General features: G+C 35.3%; 1 protein-coding gene across 6 annotated transcripts in view; it reads left to right on the top strand.

The window, feature by feature from the left end:
• Positions 1–417: 417 nt before the first annotated feature.
• LOC112459453 (octopamine receptor beta-1R-like) overlaps positions 418–20,682 on the top strand; it is a 59,329-nt gene continuing 39,064 nt past the window's right edge. The window contains exons 1-3 of one of the 6 annotated variants that reach the window (XM_025023557.1): positions 418–1,680; positions 2,825–3,014; positions 12,918–14,207. In XM_025023557.1, the coding sequence (XP_024879325.1) occupies positions 13,498–14,207 (710 nt within the window). In that variant the 5' untranslated portion in view covers positions 418–1,680; positions 2,825–3,014; positions 12,918–13,497. Of the gene's footprint in view, positions 1,908–2,384; positions 3,015–12,917; positions 14,208–20,682 lie in introns of all 6 variants that reach the window. The other 5 variants (XM_025023555.1, XM_025023554.1, XM_025023556.1 and 2 more) reach the window with 5 other exon arrangements.

The raw sequence follows: 20,682 nt of genomic DNA, 5'->3' as shown, positions 1-20,682 counted from the left end.
TGGGATTTTAATGAGATGATATGAACGCTCCCGAAATAGTTGATAATCGCAATAAATATCCGATCCCCGACTTTGATCTCACGTCCCACGTCTCGTTTTTCGCGAATTAGACTTATTTTCACCCTCGCTCTCGCGGAGGCGACGGACGCGCGGGCGTTCGCGCGGGCCGCTGAAGAACCACCCTCTTCTGTGCGGATGACGGAGGCACAACGAAGAGGGTGAGCTCGAAGATGAAGGAGAGAGAAAGAGGGAGATAGGGAGAGAGAGGGAGACTGGGCCGGGGGTAACGATGGAGAGATTCGGCCGAAGGTAGAAGTTGCTATGCTATCCGATGTAGAGAGGGCGAGAGGGTGACGGTGAGGGTGAGAGAGGTAGAGACAGGGTGGCGCGGTGGTGCGTCGCTGGTGGAAAGCGGGAAAGCCTCTCCGAAGCGACCACCCACAGTTCACTGCGGCCTCGCGAGCCGTGTGAGCCACAACAACGTTGTGCATTCTTGTATCCGTGCGCCGTTCAGTCGATCGCGCCAACTACCCCGGACACATCAACCCTTTTCACCATGTAAACAAAACGCCAGGGATGCGCGTCTCTCACGGACGTGGGAAAAATGTCCGCGATGTAACACGTGGCGAGGGAGATCCAGGAGAATGGGGGGGCTCTTAATTTTGGAGCTCGCGGGAAAAAATGAGAAAATAAAAGTGACGGAGACTTTTCCGTTAAGAGTAATACGTGGTGCTGAGTGCTGAAATGGAGATATTTCGAATCCGGGACGCGGCTTTCCCCTGGTCTCTGCAAGATCAATGATGGAGTCCCAATCTACTGTGTTCCCGTGAACATCATGATGTTATTATGAGTTACCGGAGTTTCGGAAGATGCCTCGCTCGAGACCGAGAGACAAACTTCGATCATCTCCTCTCGGACACACACCGCAACAATCGCTGGATCCTGCAAATGTTCCCGTCGGACAAACTCACTGATGGCTCAACTTTGATTTACATAACAACTTCGACCTGCTAAACGTCGTGACGATTGTCTTCTATGTGCGTCCTGGGTCTCTTCCGAGTGGATCTCGTTGATCGGATTGTTAAATTTTATAATTCGCGACGATTCTCCATTGGCAATCGTGGCCGGCTTTCAAATGAAACAAATTTGAAGTCATCCAAGCTGAAAAAGACCGCCGTTCCGTTCAGTTGAAACGTTTCTCTCTGTTTAATCGAAACGAACAATTCGTCAATCATTTCTTTCATCGCCACGGCTTTCATCGTATCGATGCTCCGTGTGTGCACTCGCCGCTCGTAATCGGTGATCAATTGTCGCGACCAGCTCCAATATTGCGTGACCTTCGGATATACGGTCGCTGTTAAACACTTTGATGAAGTAACACGTCGTCCTTACGCCTTCGAAACTACCGGATTGTAATTACATCCTTTCCGCTCGCGACGCTAAGACGGATAACGGATGAGGGCGACGAGAATTCTGTTTATACTGACGACGAATTAAAGTACACGGTTAAGCGGACACTCGAGAAGATAAACCTTACAGAACCTATCACCGCTAGATCCTGTCGACCACGTGTTTCGTGTGATCTTCGTGGTGGGTGTCGAGTGTTATGACGAGGTGTAACGATGTGCGAGGTCTCGAGATAACGATGCTTTAAGTGTTTGCGCGATCATTGGAGAAGAGGTAGCTATCTCCTGATAACACACTTGGCGATCTTGCATGATTATTCATGTAGATCACGTGTTATCGTCTCAAATTTTATTACCTTAGTCGGAAAGGCGCCCTTTGCGAAGATACATGACAATTACCGAAAATTATATGCTTAATAAGATTTCCGACGAAATTAATTGAGATTATCAGGTTTAGATCAAAGGCGTTAACAAACATGTTGCAACAATGGCACGTTAGAGGTATCTTGTAATTATGCAAACTATAGATACGATTATACGCGACACGGTGTCTAAGCTTACTATCATGATTGCAGATATGTCAACTACGATGATATTGATAACGTTTCAGTTTTCAAAGTGATAACGCGTACAGTTAATTGCACAACCATGATTTCGTATAATATTGAGCGTAATAATAATTAACACTTTTGCTACCGCTTTACTTTTGGAAAAGAATCGGTAAAAAAGATCAAATAAGATTATTTTTCTTTATGTAACCTGTCTTGAAATTCATGTTAGAGAAAAAAAGTTATTTTATGTTACTCGTAAAACTATTTTCAAAAATCTTTCTCTGATTGTGCTATCCGTATCTTTTAATGTTATTCATTCCTGAAATAGGATAATATAAATTACTAGAAAGAGGATTCTTCGATATAAAATCAAAACGCGATATGAGATAATCATTGATCCTTCATCAATGCAACATTGTGATTTCAGCTTATAAACTATTGTTACATGTGTACAATGTTGTCATACAGATAATCAGTTAAACAAATTGTGATGCTACATAATACGTGACACTTGGTGGCGAAAGTGTTAATAGAGTTTCACAATCTTACTAACAATCATAATTAGAAAAATACTACAAAATTAGCACAATACTGAGCCGATGAAACAAGCTAACAGCTGTAAATTCACTGAGCCAGCCGCGTGTTTACACTAACAATAAGCAAGGCAAATAACACTTGACATAACATAGGCTTATGATGAAATCAACTATATATCGCACAATGTCTCATTTTCCCACGAACTTTGCATTAAAAGACAAAGAACGTTACTTTCTTAACAAACCGCAGAATGTGATTAAATAATCTCGAACAACTGAAGAAACAATTAATATAATGAATAAAGAAATAACCGATCTGAATGTATAACAGCTCTGAAGATGTCATCACCGGAAATATCTATTGATCAATGTGGAAAAACATTGTGACATTATTTTCGTGTATCGGCGGAGTTATCATGAAACTGAAACATTGCAAATTAACTTTCTTGCGGTGAACAAGATGCGCCGGAAGTAACTTGATCGGGGCACGAGCGTAGCTAAGAAACTCGGAGGGATCGGAGGTAAGATATTGACTCTCTCTCTCTCTCTCTCTCTCTCTCTCTCTCTCTCTCTTTGATACAGCTGGAATATCGATGGGATACGAGTGTATCGAATGTTTGTTTAGCTTTGATGGGATACGAGTAGATTTGCGTATTTATTTGCCTCGAGCTAATATGTGGTGCTTATCTTTGCGATCGCATGATCCGCCAATCTCAAACGAACGATCGTATAAATACGATGGTAATACGATGATGATGGCAACGTTAGTTAATTCGATAAGCCAAATATAAATTCATATATACGAATGCATTGTTGAATTAATAACCAGCATAATTGCGCTACGTTTTGTGAAATGCCCCAGGTAGCGGAGTGATGTCGAATGACGTATTATTAATGTCTTAATGACGTCTCTAACGTCAATAATACACGTCATTAAAACGTCTTTACACCCTGCAACCTGGGGCTATAGATAAGTCGACATGTAGCATAAATCTACATCTAGCTATGAGACACAGGAATAGTTTGCGCACATATTTCCGAGTCGCTGGAATCAATATTGTATAAAAATGACTGAAATATTTACATTCCTTACGAAAATATATTCATAAGAATTCACAAACTCGTAAAACGAAACGTACAATACGTACTCGTATTTGTACTCGCACATTTTTTCCGTCACAGGAAATGTATTTTAAGCTTTCAAAAAGAATAAGAGTAATCGTGTTTAATCAGTATTTAGTAGAATTTTAATGTTTTTTTGTGGTCGTATAATTTTAGATACTAACAAGGATACTAAATTAATTATATTTTTGATGCGTTCTTGAATGCAATAACGCTCCGTACAAGAAATTCTTTCAAACCACCGTGTTATGCCGCGACTCTGACATTCGGATCGATTCACAAATTGCTACCGTCGATAATTGAATTTTTTCTTCACGGTTACATCAAACGTATTTATACGTCCGGTGAGCAAATGCGTGTGCAATGAGTTAAATTATTTCGCGAAATGTTGAAATTTTCTGCCAGATGCCGACCGAAACAATCGCGTCGCGTTCATTCCATACATGCCGATCGATTTTCGATGTGGCTGACATAAATGTGAGAACTGCTTCCACCTTGAAACTCATTATTACTCATAGCTCATAGCTATTTTTATTATTATATCTCACTATTGTTATTGCTATTTTCATTATTACTCATAACTCATAGCTATTTTCATTATTTAGTTGCCGAGAATAAACAGTTGCAGTTTACCATTATTCATACCATGCAGTAAAGTTCATCTTCTTGAACGAAATTTTTATCTTTCTTTCACAGTTTTTAATATCAAGGCAAAATCTAATGCATAATTTTATCTTTAATTTTAATTTAATATTGAATTACTTTTTATTTTTCATTTTAAACGTTACAATAATAACTAAAAAATAAATTGTGAATAATTTTAGATTGATCTGTATAATTACAGTCCAAATTGTAATTAAAACATTTTTTGTTCTGCCCATTATATGATTTCTAAAGTTCGTAATTATACATGCCAACTGTTAATCTGGCATGTAAAATGTACATATATATAAAATTCTATTTACAAATTATAGCTGGACTTTGGTTACAATTTTATACATTTATCTTACAATTAAAGCTGTCATTAAATTGTAAAAATAAGTTAAGAAAAATTGAAAAGATAAATTAACGAATCTGCTTTACTACATTTCGCAATGGGATATATATCGTACCGTGGATTTTAAATTTATTTGGAAATAATTTCACGAAGCTGCAATGTGTGGCTGAATTACGTATGGTTCGAGGAAATCAATTCGCCTTTGAAATTTTCATAAGGTTACGGTCTCAGGCGGTTGTCAAAGGTGCCGCGATGCCTTTCTGCGATCTGATTAACGTTACATACACGTACGATACACGCTCGACTGCTCGTACGATAGTGGTAAATAGCAAACTAAATGTAATAATAGAGGCAAGTTCATCTCTAAGCATAGGACAAAGCGTGCTTCAGCTTCATTGTAAAGCTTCTCGTCTTATAAATGAAGATGCAACGGGATTACGACAATCGATGCCGGTGATCTTGTATCGCAGACAAAGACCTGCAAATATGATTCGAGTATTTATAACACCATTATTATATATTTGAAAAATATATTATATAGTTATAATATATATTTTTCATAATTATTACATATATAATATAAATTATATTGGAGAATATATATCATATAATGTGCTAATGTAAATATCAGTGGATATAAATTTAATCACTTTAATAATATTGTATTAAATGTAATAGAATATGTTCCCTCAAATTCTAGTAAATGCGGTATAAAAGCTTTTCAGGATAGAATTACAATTACAATATTCTCATGTATTTCGTTGCATATTGCTAATTAATTCCGACCTCTGTCCTCTCCTAATCTTTTCCTTACATTAGCATATTTGTATGCCTTTAGAAAAATCTAATTTTACACGTCCTCGCGACGATATTCTGACAGGAATATCACGAAGCCATTTAAGATGGTTTCGACTTTCTAACGAGTTCTTGCTTTAAAATTTGCGTAAACTTTCCAAGTCTCATCGTGCATTATTCACTTCTGCAATTTCTTATTACGAGAGTTCGGCCGCGTTTTACACGAAGATTCGGTCGTAAATTTCCATACTCGAATCTTATTATCGTCATTTGAATAAAGTTGCGTACCACACGCGATTGGCGATTGGCGATTGGCGATTGGCGACTAGTTTTTTATTCGCGAACAAAAATTCGCCCTTGTTTGAATTCGAAAATCCGTAGAATTTCCATTCGCGATTTACCGCAAAATATCTGCACCTAAATTTCACACAGCTATTTTCGCCTGGCGTAAAAATGAGTAATTTTATATTCGAATATATAATGAAGATATTGAGAAAATATAGGATAACAATTAAAAATTTTTTAGAATATATATATAGAATTATAGAGATTTTATTAATTATAACACAAAAAAAGATATATAATTGTTTAAATATTGCATTTATATGAAATATTTTTATCTCTCTTCGGACGCCGTATATCGTTTCGATTCGTTCGCCATTCTCATCACAAATTCAGCGATGCAGTTCGCATGAAAAATGGCGCGAAACGCGGATGGTCGTCGTTCTGCTTGATGCGAGAATCCGAAATATTCCGTAGAATTGCGTCGCGGAAGCGGAAATCGGAATTCGCGAACAACGCCTCGTATTTCGCGACAAAAACGCAGAAATGGCGATTTCGGCAACGGCATGGCACATTTACGGCCTGTATTCATGGCCAGTTCTTATTTCAAGACTGTCTTGAGTAATGTCTTAAGATGTTAATACGGTTCTGTGATTGGTTCATGACATCCTAAGATTGTACTTAAGACGGTCTTAAATACAAGAACCGACTATATATGAATACCGGTCTACGACCACGTCAGTGAAACATCCACACGTTTGATCCGACGCGGAAAGGTGAGCCGTTTTTCATAATTTATCGCAAAATGAGATTATATAATGGCATATATAGACCCGCGTCTCTATATTTGCATCCGTGATGGATTATTTAATTCCCCCTTCGTTTCGGGTCAACTTCACGCCGCGCGTCGCGCCGCGTGAAGTTGCTCGATATCCGCGCGCCGTTCGAAGTCGTCGTCGCAGTTTGCGTCCGAAGATGGCGGGGGTACACGCGCGCGCTCCTCGTTCCTTTCGAGAATCCAGAATATTCCGCGGCATCGCGTCGCGGAAATGTAAATCGCGGATCGCAGACGACGCTTCGTATCCCGTGCTCGCGTTTCGCGTTCATATTTTGCGACGTGGTGGCAGAAACGTGGAAATGGCAGGCGAGACGACGGTACAAGCTTTGCAGCCGACGCTGATCGAGCGTCGGAACATCCAGCTCGATCCGACGCGAGAAGGGATATGTACGTATATATATATATTGTGAAATCAAGTTATCCGTAATTAGAATTATATCTGCACACATTCGCCCGCGCGACAGAGTACTCCTATTTCCTCTCGGGGCAATTTCACGTCGCGTCTCGGCGCCTTCAAGTCGTTCGATACTCGCTTTGAAGTCGATGGCGACGCGGTGGTCAAATAGACGGGGCCGCCCGTGGCGGTTTGCTCGCACGCTTCCTCGGTTCGCGAAAATCCGACGGAAAATTGTCCTGTAAACGGAAGTCGCGATTTACAAACGACGGCGACGCCTGGCACTTTGCAGCGAGACACGCGCGCCTCATGTCGTACTCGTGTTTCGCTCTCGTATTTCGTGGCAGATACGGGAATGACGGCCACATCGACTGCGACGGCGACGGCGACGACGACGGCGGTGACGGCAATACTTTATGTTCGCGCTAGTGGAATATCCGTACGCTTGTGCCGACGAGAAGTGAAGGGAAGTGAGGTAAGCCGGCTTTACGACGTCGACGTACGTTCATTTTCCCCTTTCGTGTTTCGTATTACGAAGCCTTTGCTCTGCCTTCAAAGCTACCGGATCTTATTAACTTTTGGTGATTGTTCGCTTTTTGAATTATTCTCTCTTCTTACTTCTCTATGAGAATATCAAGAAACGCAATATATATATATATATATATATATATATATATATATATTCTAAATATTTTCGAGTGAAAATTTGACTCTTGGCTTGAGTGAATGCACTATCAACTCTTCATAGAGTGACTTTACACTTATTTTCACTCGATTCGAGTGAAATCTGTCACTCGAACTATAAAGTGAAAATAATCTTAATTATTCTCTCGAAGTGTCGGAGTGAATTGTGGTACGCTGGTTCCGAGCAACTCGGGTCGAGTGAAAATTTACTTGAACCGAATGGCTCATTGTCAGTTGCGTAGCCCGCGCAAGAGACGTGACGTGTTTTAATGTCGGGCTTACGTGATGTATATTTGTGTTTGTACCTAAAGATTTCAAAGAATTGTGGATATTAGTGCGTGGATTTTGTGAATATCGTGTTAAAAGACAAACATGTTTCCTAAGGTTGATATAACCTCACTACACGACATTTCTATCTATTATTTTAGAACGTTGATTAGGTTAATTTGCTAAGGCCTCCCGTAAAACCGTCCGTCGCCGCCGACGACGAGGGTGCAGCCGGTCAGCTGATCGCCCAGGGCATCCAGTATCGCCTGCACGAAGTTGTCCGTGTAGTGTTACTGAAAGACCTTGACGGCCTTCCACAGACCCGAGATGCCCGGCTTCTGACCCCCATCCGGGTGCTCACCGTCAGGCTCGTCATCGACGTCGCGGTCATGCTCGCACGGTGGTGATTCCGCGGGCACAGATCGTAGCCGCGACGGCTTCGCGACGCCTCCCCGTGGATGGGATCGTCGTGTATCGTGTCCTGATACTGACGAAGAGCCTCCTCCTCGCGCGCGACCGCAACTCGCGGCTTCCCGATTCGTTTTTCCTTAAACTAACTATTAGTTAGTTTACCAATAGGTTGGAACAATCGGGCCTTAGCAAATTAACCTAACCAACGTTTTAAAATAACAGGTGGAAATGCTATGTGGTGAGTCTTAGAAAACATGTTCGCTTTTTAAGTAAAACTTTACTCTAAGAACGAGCGAACAACAAAATCAGACACCTGAAGAGGGCACTCTGATCGAGTGCAAGTTCTCACTCAAATACACGAGTCAAATTTCGCTCGAGCGCGCGAGTGATCTAATCACTCGACAAATCGAGTCAATATTCACTCGATAAGATATGTTCCATTTTCACTCTTTGCTCGAGTGAATTTCCACTCGATTAGAGTGATATTTCACTCAAAAAAATTTAGAGAGTATGTATAAAATAATATCTATATGTATCTTGTACGTTATTATCCTTCTTAAAATGTAATATAGAAATGTATATTCAGCTTCAGTATTAAAATATATTAATGATATAAGTAATACTTAACTTATTCGTTCGTTTCTTGTATTATTTTAAGACTTATTTCAAGAATATTATAAGAATTACCTTCAAAGAATGTTGGAAATAATATGTATTATTTAAGCAATACGTTTTGAATAAATAAATATCTTTTAGGATCGAATTTTTGATAAATAAATATTCTACATACATACTTTTTAGTAGAATTATATTAAAAATTTAAAATCAATTTAAAATTTATTTATTTATTTAATATCGCCTCTTTTTATGCATAAAAAATTTATTAAAATATAATTTATAATGTACAATTATAATTGATACGTAAATATACCAACATAAAATTTAAAAAAAAATGAGACATATAGAATTCCGGAATATTAATATAAATACATATAAAAATCCCAATTAAGAATTCCAATTAACTATATTCCCCTCAATGATTATAATCGTGGCAACGATTATAACCCTTGTGACAAATCGTCACCGCATTTCGACCAAGGATTCTGGTCATTCTAAATTGATGTAATTTTAGATGCTTATAATATAAGCGTCTTAATTAAATAATTAAATTTATTGCGAAAAATATTACCTCAGCCAGGGTTCGAACCTGGAACCTCCCTCATTCCGTGATTGGTGTCGTACATATAAAAATAACAAAGTAATTGTAAAAAAAATTATTATAAGTAGTCGATATGATTCTCTCGTACAATTTTAGAAATTTATGACATAATATTATTAGTGGATAAGATATCATTGCAAAAAAAATGCAGGGCAAGTTGTTTTCAAATAACGATCGTGATTTTCGTAATTATTCCACGCTAACAATTACATTACACGTTTCGTGTTCCGGGAAATTATTAGTCGAGTTAATAACAAGCCGAGCGATTTTTCTCACGCGAGAAAAATTACTCGCGAACCATCAACTTTTCCACCATCGCGAAATTTTCATCATCACGCGATGAAGCGAGTGTCCGCGTATATAATTTCATGGAACTTTTCTCTTTTTTTTTCCATCGAGATTGTCGTTGACTGTCGCTGAATTGTTCAGGACAGTTCTGGAATTCCAACGGTGACATTTCGCGCGTTTCGCGAATATGATTAGCCCAACAATACATCGCAAATGAAAAATTTGCATGCATTTCTCACACAGGTCATTTCATTCAATTTTATCCCGAATTTCCGCAATTTTATTTAAGTATAATGTCAAAATTTATCGCAGAGATTTTGTGTAGAAACGTTTTGTGTAGAAATGTTTTTTAAAGTTTTTTTTAAAACTTTTTTTTAAACAAGCGAAAACCAGTATCTCAAGAATCAATAAACTCAAAAAAGAGTATAAAATATTTGACACATTGTTTGATAATTATACATCAAATAATATGATCATCATATTTAATTATATGAATCATATAGAGTATAATATGTAATATAATTATATATTATATTACATTATTGTTTGATAATACATGCTGTTTGAATAATTATATGTCGTGGTCGATGTATTATTCATTATACGTTTACTCTATTGAAAAATTTTATAGTGGTTTTCCAGAGATTGAATATCAAAAACCAGAGAATTAAGAATAGATTTTTAATTAGAATTTTTAATTAGAATTAGAAAATTGATTAAAATTATTTAATTAAAATATTGATTAAAAAATATGTAAAATGTTGGACATGAAAAATTCGCTAACGTACTGCACAGATATCGTCGATGAATTTGTCAAATCGACAAATTATTTAGAGAATTCATGGAGATGAAAACTCGCCACAGATCTAGGACACTCTGTATTGCCGTATTGGACAGATCTATAAATATCGAGAGAAATATTTCACGTTACGGTCGCAAATAAATATTGCGTCCGATTTTAATCTGGCTTGAACCGAAATAGATAGGACAGTCGATAGAATCGGAACTCTTTAGAGAGAAAAACTTCTTAATACGGCGTTGCGAAGAACGTCAATAATATAATATATATTACGTCAGCCTACATATCTCAATCCGGTTCGTCTTACAACGGTGAAGGATTTTCTCGCTCTTCGATCGTAGGAGAATCGTCCGTTTTAGACGTTTCCCTGTACCTTCTGCATATAAAATGACAGGCACGTATAAGCATAGAAGATAAATGGCGTAGATCGAGTGCAATTAAAATGGACGATCTTATATTTATAGAACTATATTTTTGAAACAAATAGGTTCTATCTATTTCGAGGACATATTGACGTAGTAAGAAGGATATATTTATAATAATTATAGCATCGTATATAAAGTGGCTACAATATATTTTCAGTAGCACTTCTATATACTTATCGCATTTAATTATTAAATATTATATTTCCTATTCTTCGCTATCTGCGTATTTTTAAAGTATTTATTTATAGAATACTACGTCGTTTATCGTTGCTCACCTTACGTTACTATTTTTAAAAATATTATTTGTATGTCGTTCATGGTAATTAAACTACCACGAGATGACATCGTATGATTAAATTCTAGATTGTGCGAATTTCAAATAGCATTTAGGCATTCTACAGATAGTAGTTCGACCGCGTGTTCATTTGCGTTTGTTGTTTCTATTATGACTGATATACATATCGTTTTAGCATTAGATCGTATTGTCACAACTTGTTATCCGCGTGCGCCTCTCGCGAATCTTCGTGTAAATCCAATTTCGACAGAACATACGAGCATATTCCTGCGGTAAATCAACGGCCTTTTAACGCGGATTATGCGCTCGTACATCACCGGAATACATCTAAATACATTGACTGATGGATAATCCAAATTATTTGGAATATTTACGATGGAGGGATTACCTAGTGACAAATTTACAATCAAAAGTATTACGATTCAAATAATGCAAATTTAAATCTCAAGTCTCGAAACGTTAAAATTCGAATATCAGAATTTTTAATAAGCTAGACTTGTAAAATTAGTCAATTACAAATGTAAAGTTAAATTGTTTTTTTTATTATCTATTATCGTGCACTTCTTTGGAGTAATTTTAATTAATAAAATTATATTATTAAGATGTAGAAATGTTTATTTTTACAATGACATTTTTAAAATAAAAAAATCGACTTTAGTAAAATTATAAATGATTTTAATAAAGTTATTATGATATGTAGAAGAGAATAAGCACAAAATTTTGATAATAGGATTATGAGAATTAATTTATATCTCAGACTTTTATAAATATTGATTAACCTTTAATTATAGTCTTAAAATAACAATATTACTGCTTGAATAACGGGAACGTAGGGATACCTTCAACAATGAAACTATTGGAATTTCCCAGTTCCCCAAACATTTGCCAGTTTTTAATTAACCAATTTTGATGAAGATATTATTTTATATTATTGCAAAGAGTAAGCGAGTAATTTATTTTTATCAATAATGACGTCATTGAAAGTAAAATGTCATGCTTCTATAAGTGTAATAGAGCATTTTTAATTAACTATCTTTAATAATGTATTATTGTTACATGGAATAAATAGAAATACGTTTTCTTTAGCAATAGAATCACTGAAATGGAAAATTCAGACTCAGAGATAATAATTAATTTTTAATTAATTAATTTTAATTAACTAACTAAGTTATATTAAAACGCGCAGAATAAACAAAAATACGTTTTTTTTCTAGCAATGCAATTATCAAAATTAAAAGTTTTTTATAAACTTAAAATACTCACCTCCCTTTAAATTACTTCTAAATGTGATAGGCATAAGTTTTGAGATTATTTTTAAAATTCATATAATATGTCGATAATAAGAGAACCCGTTATTTTATCTTTTGCAAAATCGGTCTTGTATAATATTATATTATTGGCCTACATACACATTAATTTAGAACTATTAATTAGAATCGTTGCAATATATTGCGAATATAGTAAATATTCATTTTACACAGAACTAGATACGCAACTGTAGATATTTACAAAGCTTGTAAATATGTAGGATTAAAATTTTGCATACATATACATTGTTGCATTATTTATTTCGTTTTTTATGCATATTTGTGCATATTTTGTTCGCAGGTTATCGTTGCACGAAGACATTTCAAAATCTGTGAAAAATGTGCCGCATGGAAATCCTGTTTGGACGTCAGCTCGAAATTCGAAAAAAATTTTAACTGCAACTATGTAAAAAAATTGCAACAGCAAAATATAAGAAAATAAATCTACAATCGTGTTTATGATCGCAAGTAAAATCCATATAAACGGACAATCATCAACTCAAGAAGATCCAAGTATACGAAACGCCTAGAAGCTCAAGTACTCAAGTACCAATTTATCCAAGTAGGTTAACGGAGCATATTTTCCGAGATGCACTCTCGCCTAATTCCCTTATTTTGGACCTTACTGACAAGTGAGTCACGAAACACTCTAAATAAACCATCTTATATAGATGCTGCAAATTAAGAACCTTGCGATCTACGTTTCACCCAGGTGAAACCATAACTTGATCTTCATAAATGGATCGATTGCACGTTAGTCATATCAAGGAAGGAACGGAAGAAGACGAGAAAAAAGTCATCGAGCGACGGTAGTAGCCAGTCGAGACGTGAGAAACACTCCAGTTCCTCAAGATAAGTTACAACGAGACGTCAGATCAGAGATGAACTCGGACAATACCACGAATCTACTGAGCAGTTTCTCTTTTGATACTGGTCAGCGAAACAACAGCAAAAACGATCACGATATGGAGCATGTCCTCTTACTAACTTTCAAAGCCTTCATTATGATATTCATCATCCTTAGTGCTCTCTTCGGCAATCTATTGGTCATCGTTTCGGTCATGAGACACCGGAAGCTCCGAGTAATCACTAATTACTTCGTGGTATCGCTGGCCTTGGCCGACATGCTGGTGGCGTTATTCGCCATGACGTTCAACGCTTCCGTGGAACTTTCTGGCGGACGTTGGTTATTCGGGTATTTCATGTGCGACGTGTGGAACTCGTTGGACGTCTTCTTCAGCACCGTCAGCATCCTCCACCTTTGCTGCATCAGCGTCGACAGATATTACGCGATCGTCCAACCGTTGGACTATCCGTTAATCATGACGAACGTGAGATTGGGAACCATGTTGAGCGTCGTGTGGTGTTCCCCGACTATTATGAGCTTCCTACCGATCTTCGCGGGATGGTATACCACGAAGGAGCACCTGGAGTACAGAAAGAACTCTCCGAATGTGTGTGAGTTCAAAGTCAACAAGTTCTACGCTATCATCAGTTCTGGTGTCAGCTTTTGGGTACCGGGGATAATCATGATCGCGATGTATTACAAGATTTATCGCGAGGCCGATCGTCAGGAGCGCATGCTGTATCGGTGAGTCGTTTCTGCAATCTCTTGTCAGTAATTATTACGGATGAAACTTTAGGATCCTCATAATAAATCCTGATTAATTAATATCTTTAGAAGATTAAGATCTTCAGAGAGCCATAAAGCCCTTATTTTTATAAATTTTTAATTAATATTAATACTATATGAAGTGTGAGACAAGAGATTACGTTCTTATCTTTTTTAAAACAATTTATTATTAATAAAATTTCCCTTATCGATATAAGTGTATAATATAGAAAAGCGAGAATGAAAAAGAACGAAAATCAATGTTTTGTCATAGAAAAATGGAGTCTAAATTTGTACCCAAAATATCTTGCTACACGTGGAAAATGGGCTTACATTTTCTGCTACATTATGCAAGCAATGTAATTTGACAAACGAGGCGTATATTTGAAATACGATCGCACATTTATTGTATTAACCGCTTTCTCAAATTGTCCGTTGCCAAGTAACAGGTCGTTAGCGTGTTGTTACAATGGTCGAGCGATATATGGTCGTTAAATCTCCGAAGATACTTTTGTATTTGAAAGAGAAAAAAGGAGAGAAATAGAGAGAGCGAGATAGTATTCGCCATTAGTTTCTTCCAAAAGAATTCTACTTCCATCCAAAAGATGTTCCCGAAAGCGGCTTCGTGCCGTTCTTGAATGTCCAATTAGGGTAAAAGGCGCAAAGAAGGTAGAGACGAGTGGCCGACTAACAACAAATGTACTTTTCAAGAGGGAGAGAAAAAAAAAAAAGTCAAAAAGTATTCCGAAATAGTGCTCCGGTATTCTCCCTCGTATTGTGCAGCTTGCGCGTCATTACAAGCTTTAAATTCCCCTTTTTGTTCTACAAAATTCTTAATATATAATAATAATAATACTGTATGATAATAACGTTTATATATAGTACGATTTGCTTCGGTGTGTCGAAATTGTGCAGTTTCATATGTCGTACATTTCAGTTTCATTCGGCAAATACAATCAAGTGTTTTAGCAAAATAAACAATTAAATCTCAATTACAGATGCAAGGGACTGATTGCCAATAAAAATAACACTTTCCAACAGTTATTTTTGTCGCGAGCGATGCTATCTTTGCTTTATAGTTTTCCGCGTTCGATCGATGAGGCTGTCGGCTCTCGGTCTTGCGCGACCTTGCCGCAAAGTTTTCTGTATTTTCATAAATTACATATCCGCGGTACGTCGCGTGTTCGCTCTTTACCTATATAACGCGGACCACGTCGCGCTTCGCGCACACACGTCATTCCGTCGCACTTTGAATGCGCCACCGAGACACCCCGTTCGTTTATGAACGCCAACGGGAAAATATGAACGCAGAATAAAATGGAAATTTTGTGTTGCTCCCGAATTTGGTGCATTAACTGTCAAAAAAAAATCACCGAAACGTCAAAATGTAAAATTATGGTTTAATATTCAACAGTAACGAGTTTATAATTCTAATTTTATTTTAATTCAACAAGTTCATATAAATTAAAAAGATCCGGGCACAGTTGGAGGATTTTTAATATATTAAAAGTTGTGTAAATAGCTTTATGAAAAAAAAGCATTTTAATTTAAGTAATATTTATTTAAATATCAAAGTAACATGTATCTCAGTATTCAATTCATTAACGTACTCTTTAAATATTGCTTTTTTTGAAAAGTTACGTTTATCTAAAGTCAATATTTCAATAATGATTAATACTTCAACATTTTTATAAATGATAAAATAGCGATCTCTTGCTCTACGCAATTGCGATACTGTTAATTAAAAATTTTTATAAAGGCTTTATGGTTGATTAAAAAGGCAGTTAGCGATCGAAGATGACGTAAATAATTTAAAAATAAAATCTAGACTTTCGTGATTCTGAATTATAAATCACATCGCGCAAAACTTTTAGTTTTATGATAGTGATGTAAATAAATGCAAAGTGCCAGAGTTTTAGTTTCACTTTAGTATATGAGTGACAATAGGAAAATGTGAACGGAATGAAATGGAAATTTCATGTCGTTCTCGAATTTGCTGTGATCGCAAATGCTAAAGGAGTTGCTGAGGCTTCGGCAAAGCCGCGGTTCGCAAAATGTCAATTTTAAAAAGAAAATTAAGTACGGTTTCCACATTATTCATTTATGAATGATGAATGTGAGCGCGAATAAAAAAAAAAGAACAACAACGAAGATATAGTATTATTTTAAATTTGATTTTAATTTTAATCCAATTTGATAATTAATAAAAGTGTCATTTATATGTACATGTGATGTGACGATCATGAGATTATCGTGGCAATATCGTTATGGCATCATATTTAGCTCGAAATCAAAGTCACGTTGGTCAGTACATTAAATTTACGCTAACAATAAGTGAATCTGACGTTTTCAATACCATCGCGAGCTGCAATATCTTCGTGCGGGATTGTCTTGTCTACTGACGATTTCAATCTGGACTAGTCCTGGATGCGGTGCCAAAACTGATATCGTTCAGTGTCGCATTGAGAGACGAGTATCAGTTTTGTATTTCGTTTTTGCGGGAGCGTGCGGAGCGTGCCGTAAATTTCGCAAAATCGATTGTGACTGGCGAGCTGGAAAGCCACATTCGGTTTACGAATGTATACAACATGTTTGCAGCATGTTATAACGGGTTTAGAAACAACGCACTACATAATATTTACAGAATATCATAAATGTATAGACCGAACAAAATATTTTATCCGAATTTTTGTAAATTGTCTGCAGTTTGTTTCGTTTTGAAGTTGTTCAGCTTGAATATATAATCTAAAATTTAAATCTGACGAAGAAAAATCGAAAGATTTGTAATGTCAAATGATAAAATTTATTGAAAAAGTTTTCAATTTAAAGTGAAAAGAAGTTATTTCATAGAATGCGAGAGAAATATTTATCTTGCTACCTTACACTTTAATAAAAAATGACATTTAATTTGGAAACAATTTAAAATAAAGTTGAAAAACAAGCGAGACTATATGTAGGACCTATATTTGAATTTTCATTTACTTCGAATAAAAAGTTATTATTATAGTTCACATATTATTAGAAATATAATTAACATATAAATAAAAATATAATGTTCAAATATAAATTAAAAATTTTAATTCAGAATGTACGTATATGTATCAAGCATTTTTAAAATCTTATAAAATTTTTTATGCGAGAAAAACAAAAAAGAAAACAGATACGTATGAAATTGAATGTTTATATAATTTTCAGAAAGATTACAAGCAATATATTTTTCTTTTCTCTTCAAATTAATATATTTTTAAATAAAACTTATCTGAAAATTTTTTAAAACGTTTAAACAGTTTCGTGCGAGTCACTGTACATGTACTTCAATTTTACTTTAACGAGTGCAATTTTGGTGCGCGTCTAATACGTTACTGATTGATCGGTTCCCATTTCCACTCCCGTTCCTAAATTCGCAGGAAAGCTCTAATTGCGCGAGACAAAGCTTTAATGAGCAGCTTAACTGCATCTTAAGAATAATTTCGTGTTGAAGTTTACGTTCAAGAGGCTCTTCTTCGTCGAGAAGTGCTTCGGCTTTCTCGCGATCGAACTCATCCCGTGCCGGCGACAATCTCTCCGACTGTCATTGGCTTTTGCGCGGCGCCATGTATATATGGCGTCCAATTATTCGTACAATTAAACTTGAGAGACCGCATCTCTCGTCACGATTGTGTGCTTCGTCTATAATTAATGTCGAAGATCAAACACATAACGGAAATATGATGATTCGGCGAAATTCCAATTTCCAACCGGGGCGAATATTAGGGTTTTCTAATTTTTCGACACAAAATGCAATATTGATTCGATCTTCCCTCTCTTAAAATTTAGTTGGAATTATTTCTTTTAATTTAGAACTCAGATTTGCTTTTAATTAATTAATGTAATAAAAAACATTTTTTAATTTAAATACTTTTTTTAAATCTTGCCTTCTATTTTTTTTTTGGATTAATAGTTATAAATAATTAATTGTTTAGAAGTTACAGATATAGCCTTTTTATTAAAGAAAAGTCAGTTTTAAATCCGAAAAAGATATTCGGTATGTTAAAACACCCCGTGTAGATTCTACATGAATTTTGAACGACATAAATGCGTAAAACATATAAAAACATTAAATCGTAAACGGACCCTCGAGAATTAACAAAACGGGAAGAAAAGAGGCTATAAAATGTGAAAAAATTTGGAAAATCTGTGGAAAAGTAATTTAAATCTTTAATATGTTTTTATATAAAAACGGGAAGAAAAGAGGCTATAAGAGTCAAACGCGGTACTTCTTGCGTAATGTCTCATTTATTCATCTTCTTGGATATAACTTCAAACGTTTCGGCTTAATTTCGAGCCATCCTCAGTGATAACAATGGTTAGCCCAAGTTAGCGACAACAATGGTTAGTCCAAGAAGATGAATAAATGAGACATTACGCAAGAAGAACCGCGTTTGACCCTTATAGCCTCTTTTCTTCCCGTTTTTATATAAAAACATATTAAAGATTTAAATTACTTTTCCACAGATTTTCCAAATTTTTTCACATTTTTGTATTCTTTATGAGATATTATAATCAAAAATAAAGAATTATTTTCGTTGGCATAAAATCTTGTGTTTGAAGATGTTATATTAACAAACATACTAATAAAGGTGAGAGAGATTTATACCGTATATGTGTGGAGGAAACCGAACATGTGTCGGCATGTCGGATAAACATGCTCAGATTGCTCAGACAGGCAATTTAAATGCATGAAGGTGCATGATTGAAGTTATGCAAGCTTAATTCAACTTTAAAGTTTAACAAGATGTAGCATGATAATATATATATATATATACGTAATTTACACAAATTGCCACAATTTCATTATTAAAAAATCAACTTACTAAAGATAATGAAAAATGAAAGATATATAGATAATTAAAACAAAATATAGAAACATTTAGTATATTTCTATATATTTTATCTTTAAATTTGTATACATTACCTATATCCCATTATCTATATTCAAGAAAAATAAAAAAAATGTAGGTATATGATATAAAAGAAATTAATTTTTTAATTTGTTTTTTCAAATATAATTAAAAAATAAAAACTACTTTAATATAAAAATAATTAAAGTAGTTAAATGTGGAAAAATAATTGTTAATATTTAACACTGTTTAAAAGAAACAAAATTGATGATTGCAACTATGTATAATCACAATCTTTTACTGACAATAATTTTAATAAAACTATTATAGGTAAATAAAATTTTTAATAAAATAATAAAGCGATTTCCTTCCGTTTTATCGGGTAAATGATTCTATGTATTCATGTACTGAATTGCTAAGAGCGATGGATTTTCGCGTCAATCTCAAGCTCAGAATTTGGATCAAGATACTCTTGAGTTTTTCCGAATCCTGCATCGTATCAATGACGCTTCCATCCACCTTTCATCTTCCTTCCCCCGATACCCTTAGGAAACCTTTGACGCGCGAGACAGCGCATCGATATTCCGCTATCGATACTCTATTCCTTATTCGTCAGTCCATTCGTGAAGTCTCCCTAAGGAATCCGTAAATTTTTTATTCATGCGATTCTTGCGACGCCTTGTAGAGTTTATTCATTTTTCACTGCCAACTGCCAACATTCTCGGAGTCGAGGATCTATTCGTTGAAACTTCTGTTGAAATACGGAATAACAAAAGAAATCGCCGATCTCGGCATCAACTTGTCGTCCGAGAAAAATGGTGACGGTGACTTTTTGGCAACTGATTTCCCGGGACGTTTCTCGCGGGATCTCTTTTCGACCTATTTTATTCATTGTTTCGAAGCTTTGGGAGCCCCAATAAAGTTTCTAGGAGAGAGTGTCATACATTTTGCACGTCGTGTAAAATAGAGACAGAAGTTTCCTGGTTTTTGGAACGTTTCTTTTTCTCTCTTTTTATCTTTCTCTTCGACGTTTAATTCTTTAGAAGTGGAATTTAAAGACGCATTCAACGTCATTTCACCGTTCGCCATTTCTTTCGCGAGTTAATTCTATTTTCGCACTAGAAAGAGTTATCGTGAAAAGAGTTGATTTAGAATGTTTGATTATTTTTGAAGATTTTTATTTAATTTTACTATTAATTGTTATTCATTTTCATTATTTTATTGTACTAAGTTAAATAAATAACATTAAGTATAGAAATTTTATTTATTTATTGTTATATTATTATTTTACTTTTCTTATTACAATTGATCAATATTATTCAATATTAAATTTTAATTACTATTTTTCTTTTTTAAATTCAATTATTTTATTTGACAAATACGACAAGGAAGAAAGTTAATGATTTCTAAATTGTAGAGCATATATAAAAGTTATACAGATGTAGCTCAATTTTTCTGTGAAAAAAAAAATGTTTATGAGATATTTTTATCATTTTGATAAGCATCACACACACACACACACACACACACACACACACACACACACACACACACACACACACACACACACACAC

This window comes from Temnothorax curvispinosus, unplaced genomic scaffold, assembly GCF_003070985.1.
Source record: "Temnothorax curvispinosus isolate PA1 unplaced genomic scaffold, ASM307098v1 QBEX01009828.1, whole genome shotgun sequence".
Classification (NCBI taxonomy): domain Eukaryota; kingdom Metazoa; phylum Arthropoda; class Insecta; order Hymenoptera; family Formicidae; genus Temnothorax; species Temnothorax curvispinosus.
Note: the sequence above shows the minus strand (reverse complement) of the source record. Positions and strands in the feature narration are given on the sequence as shown.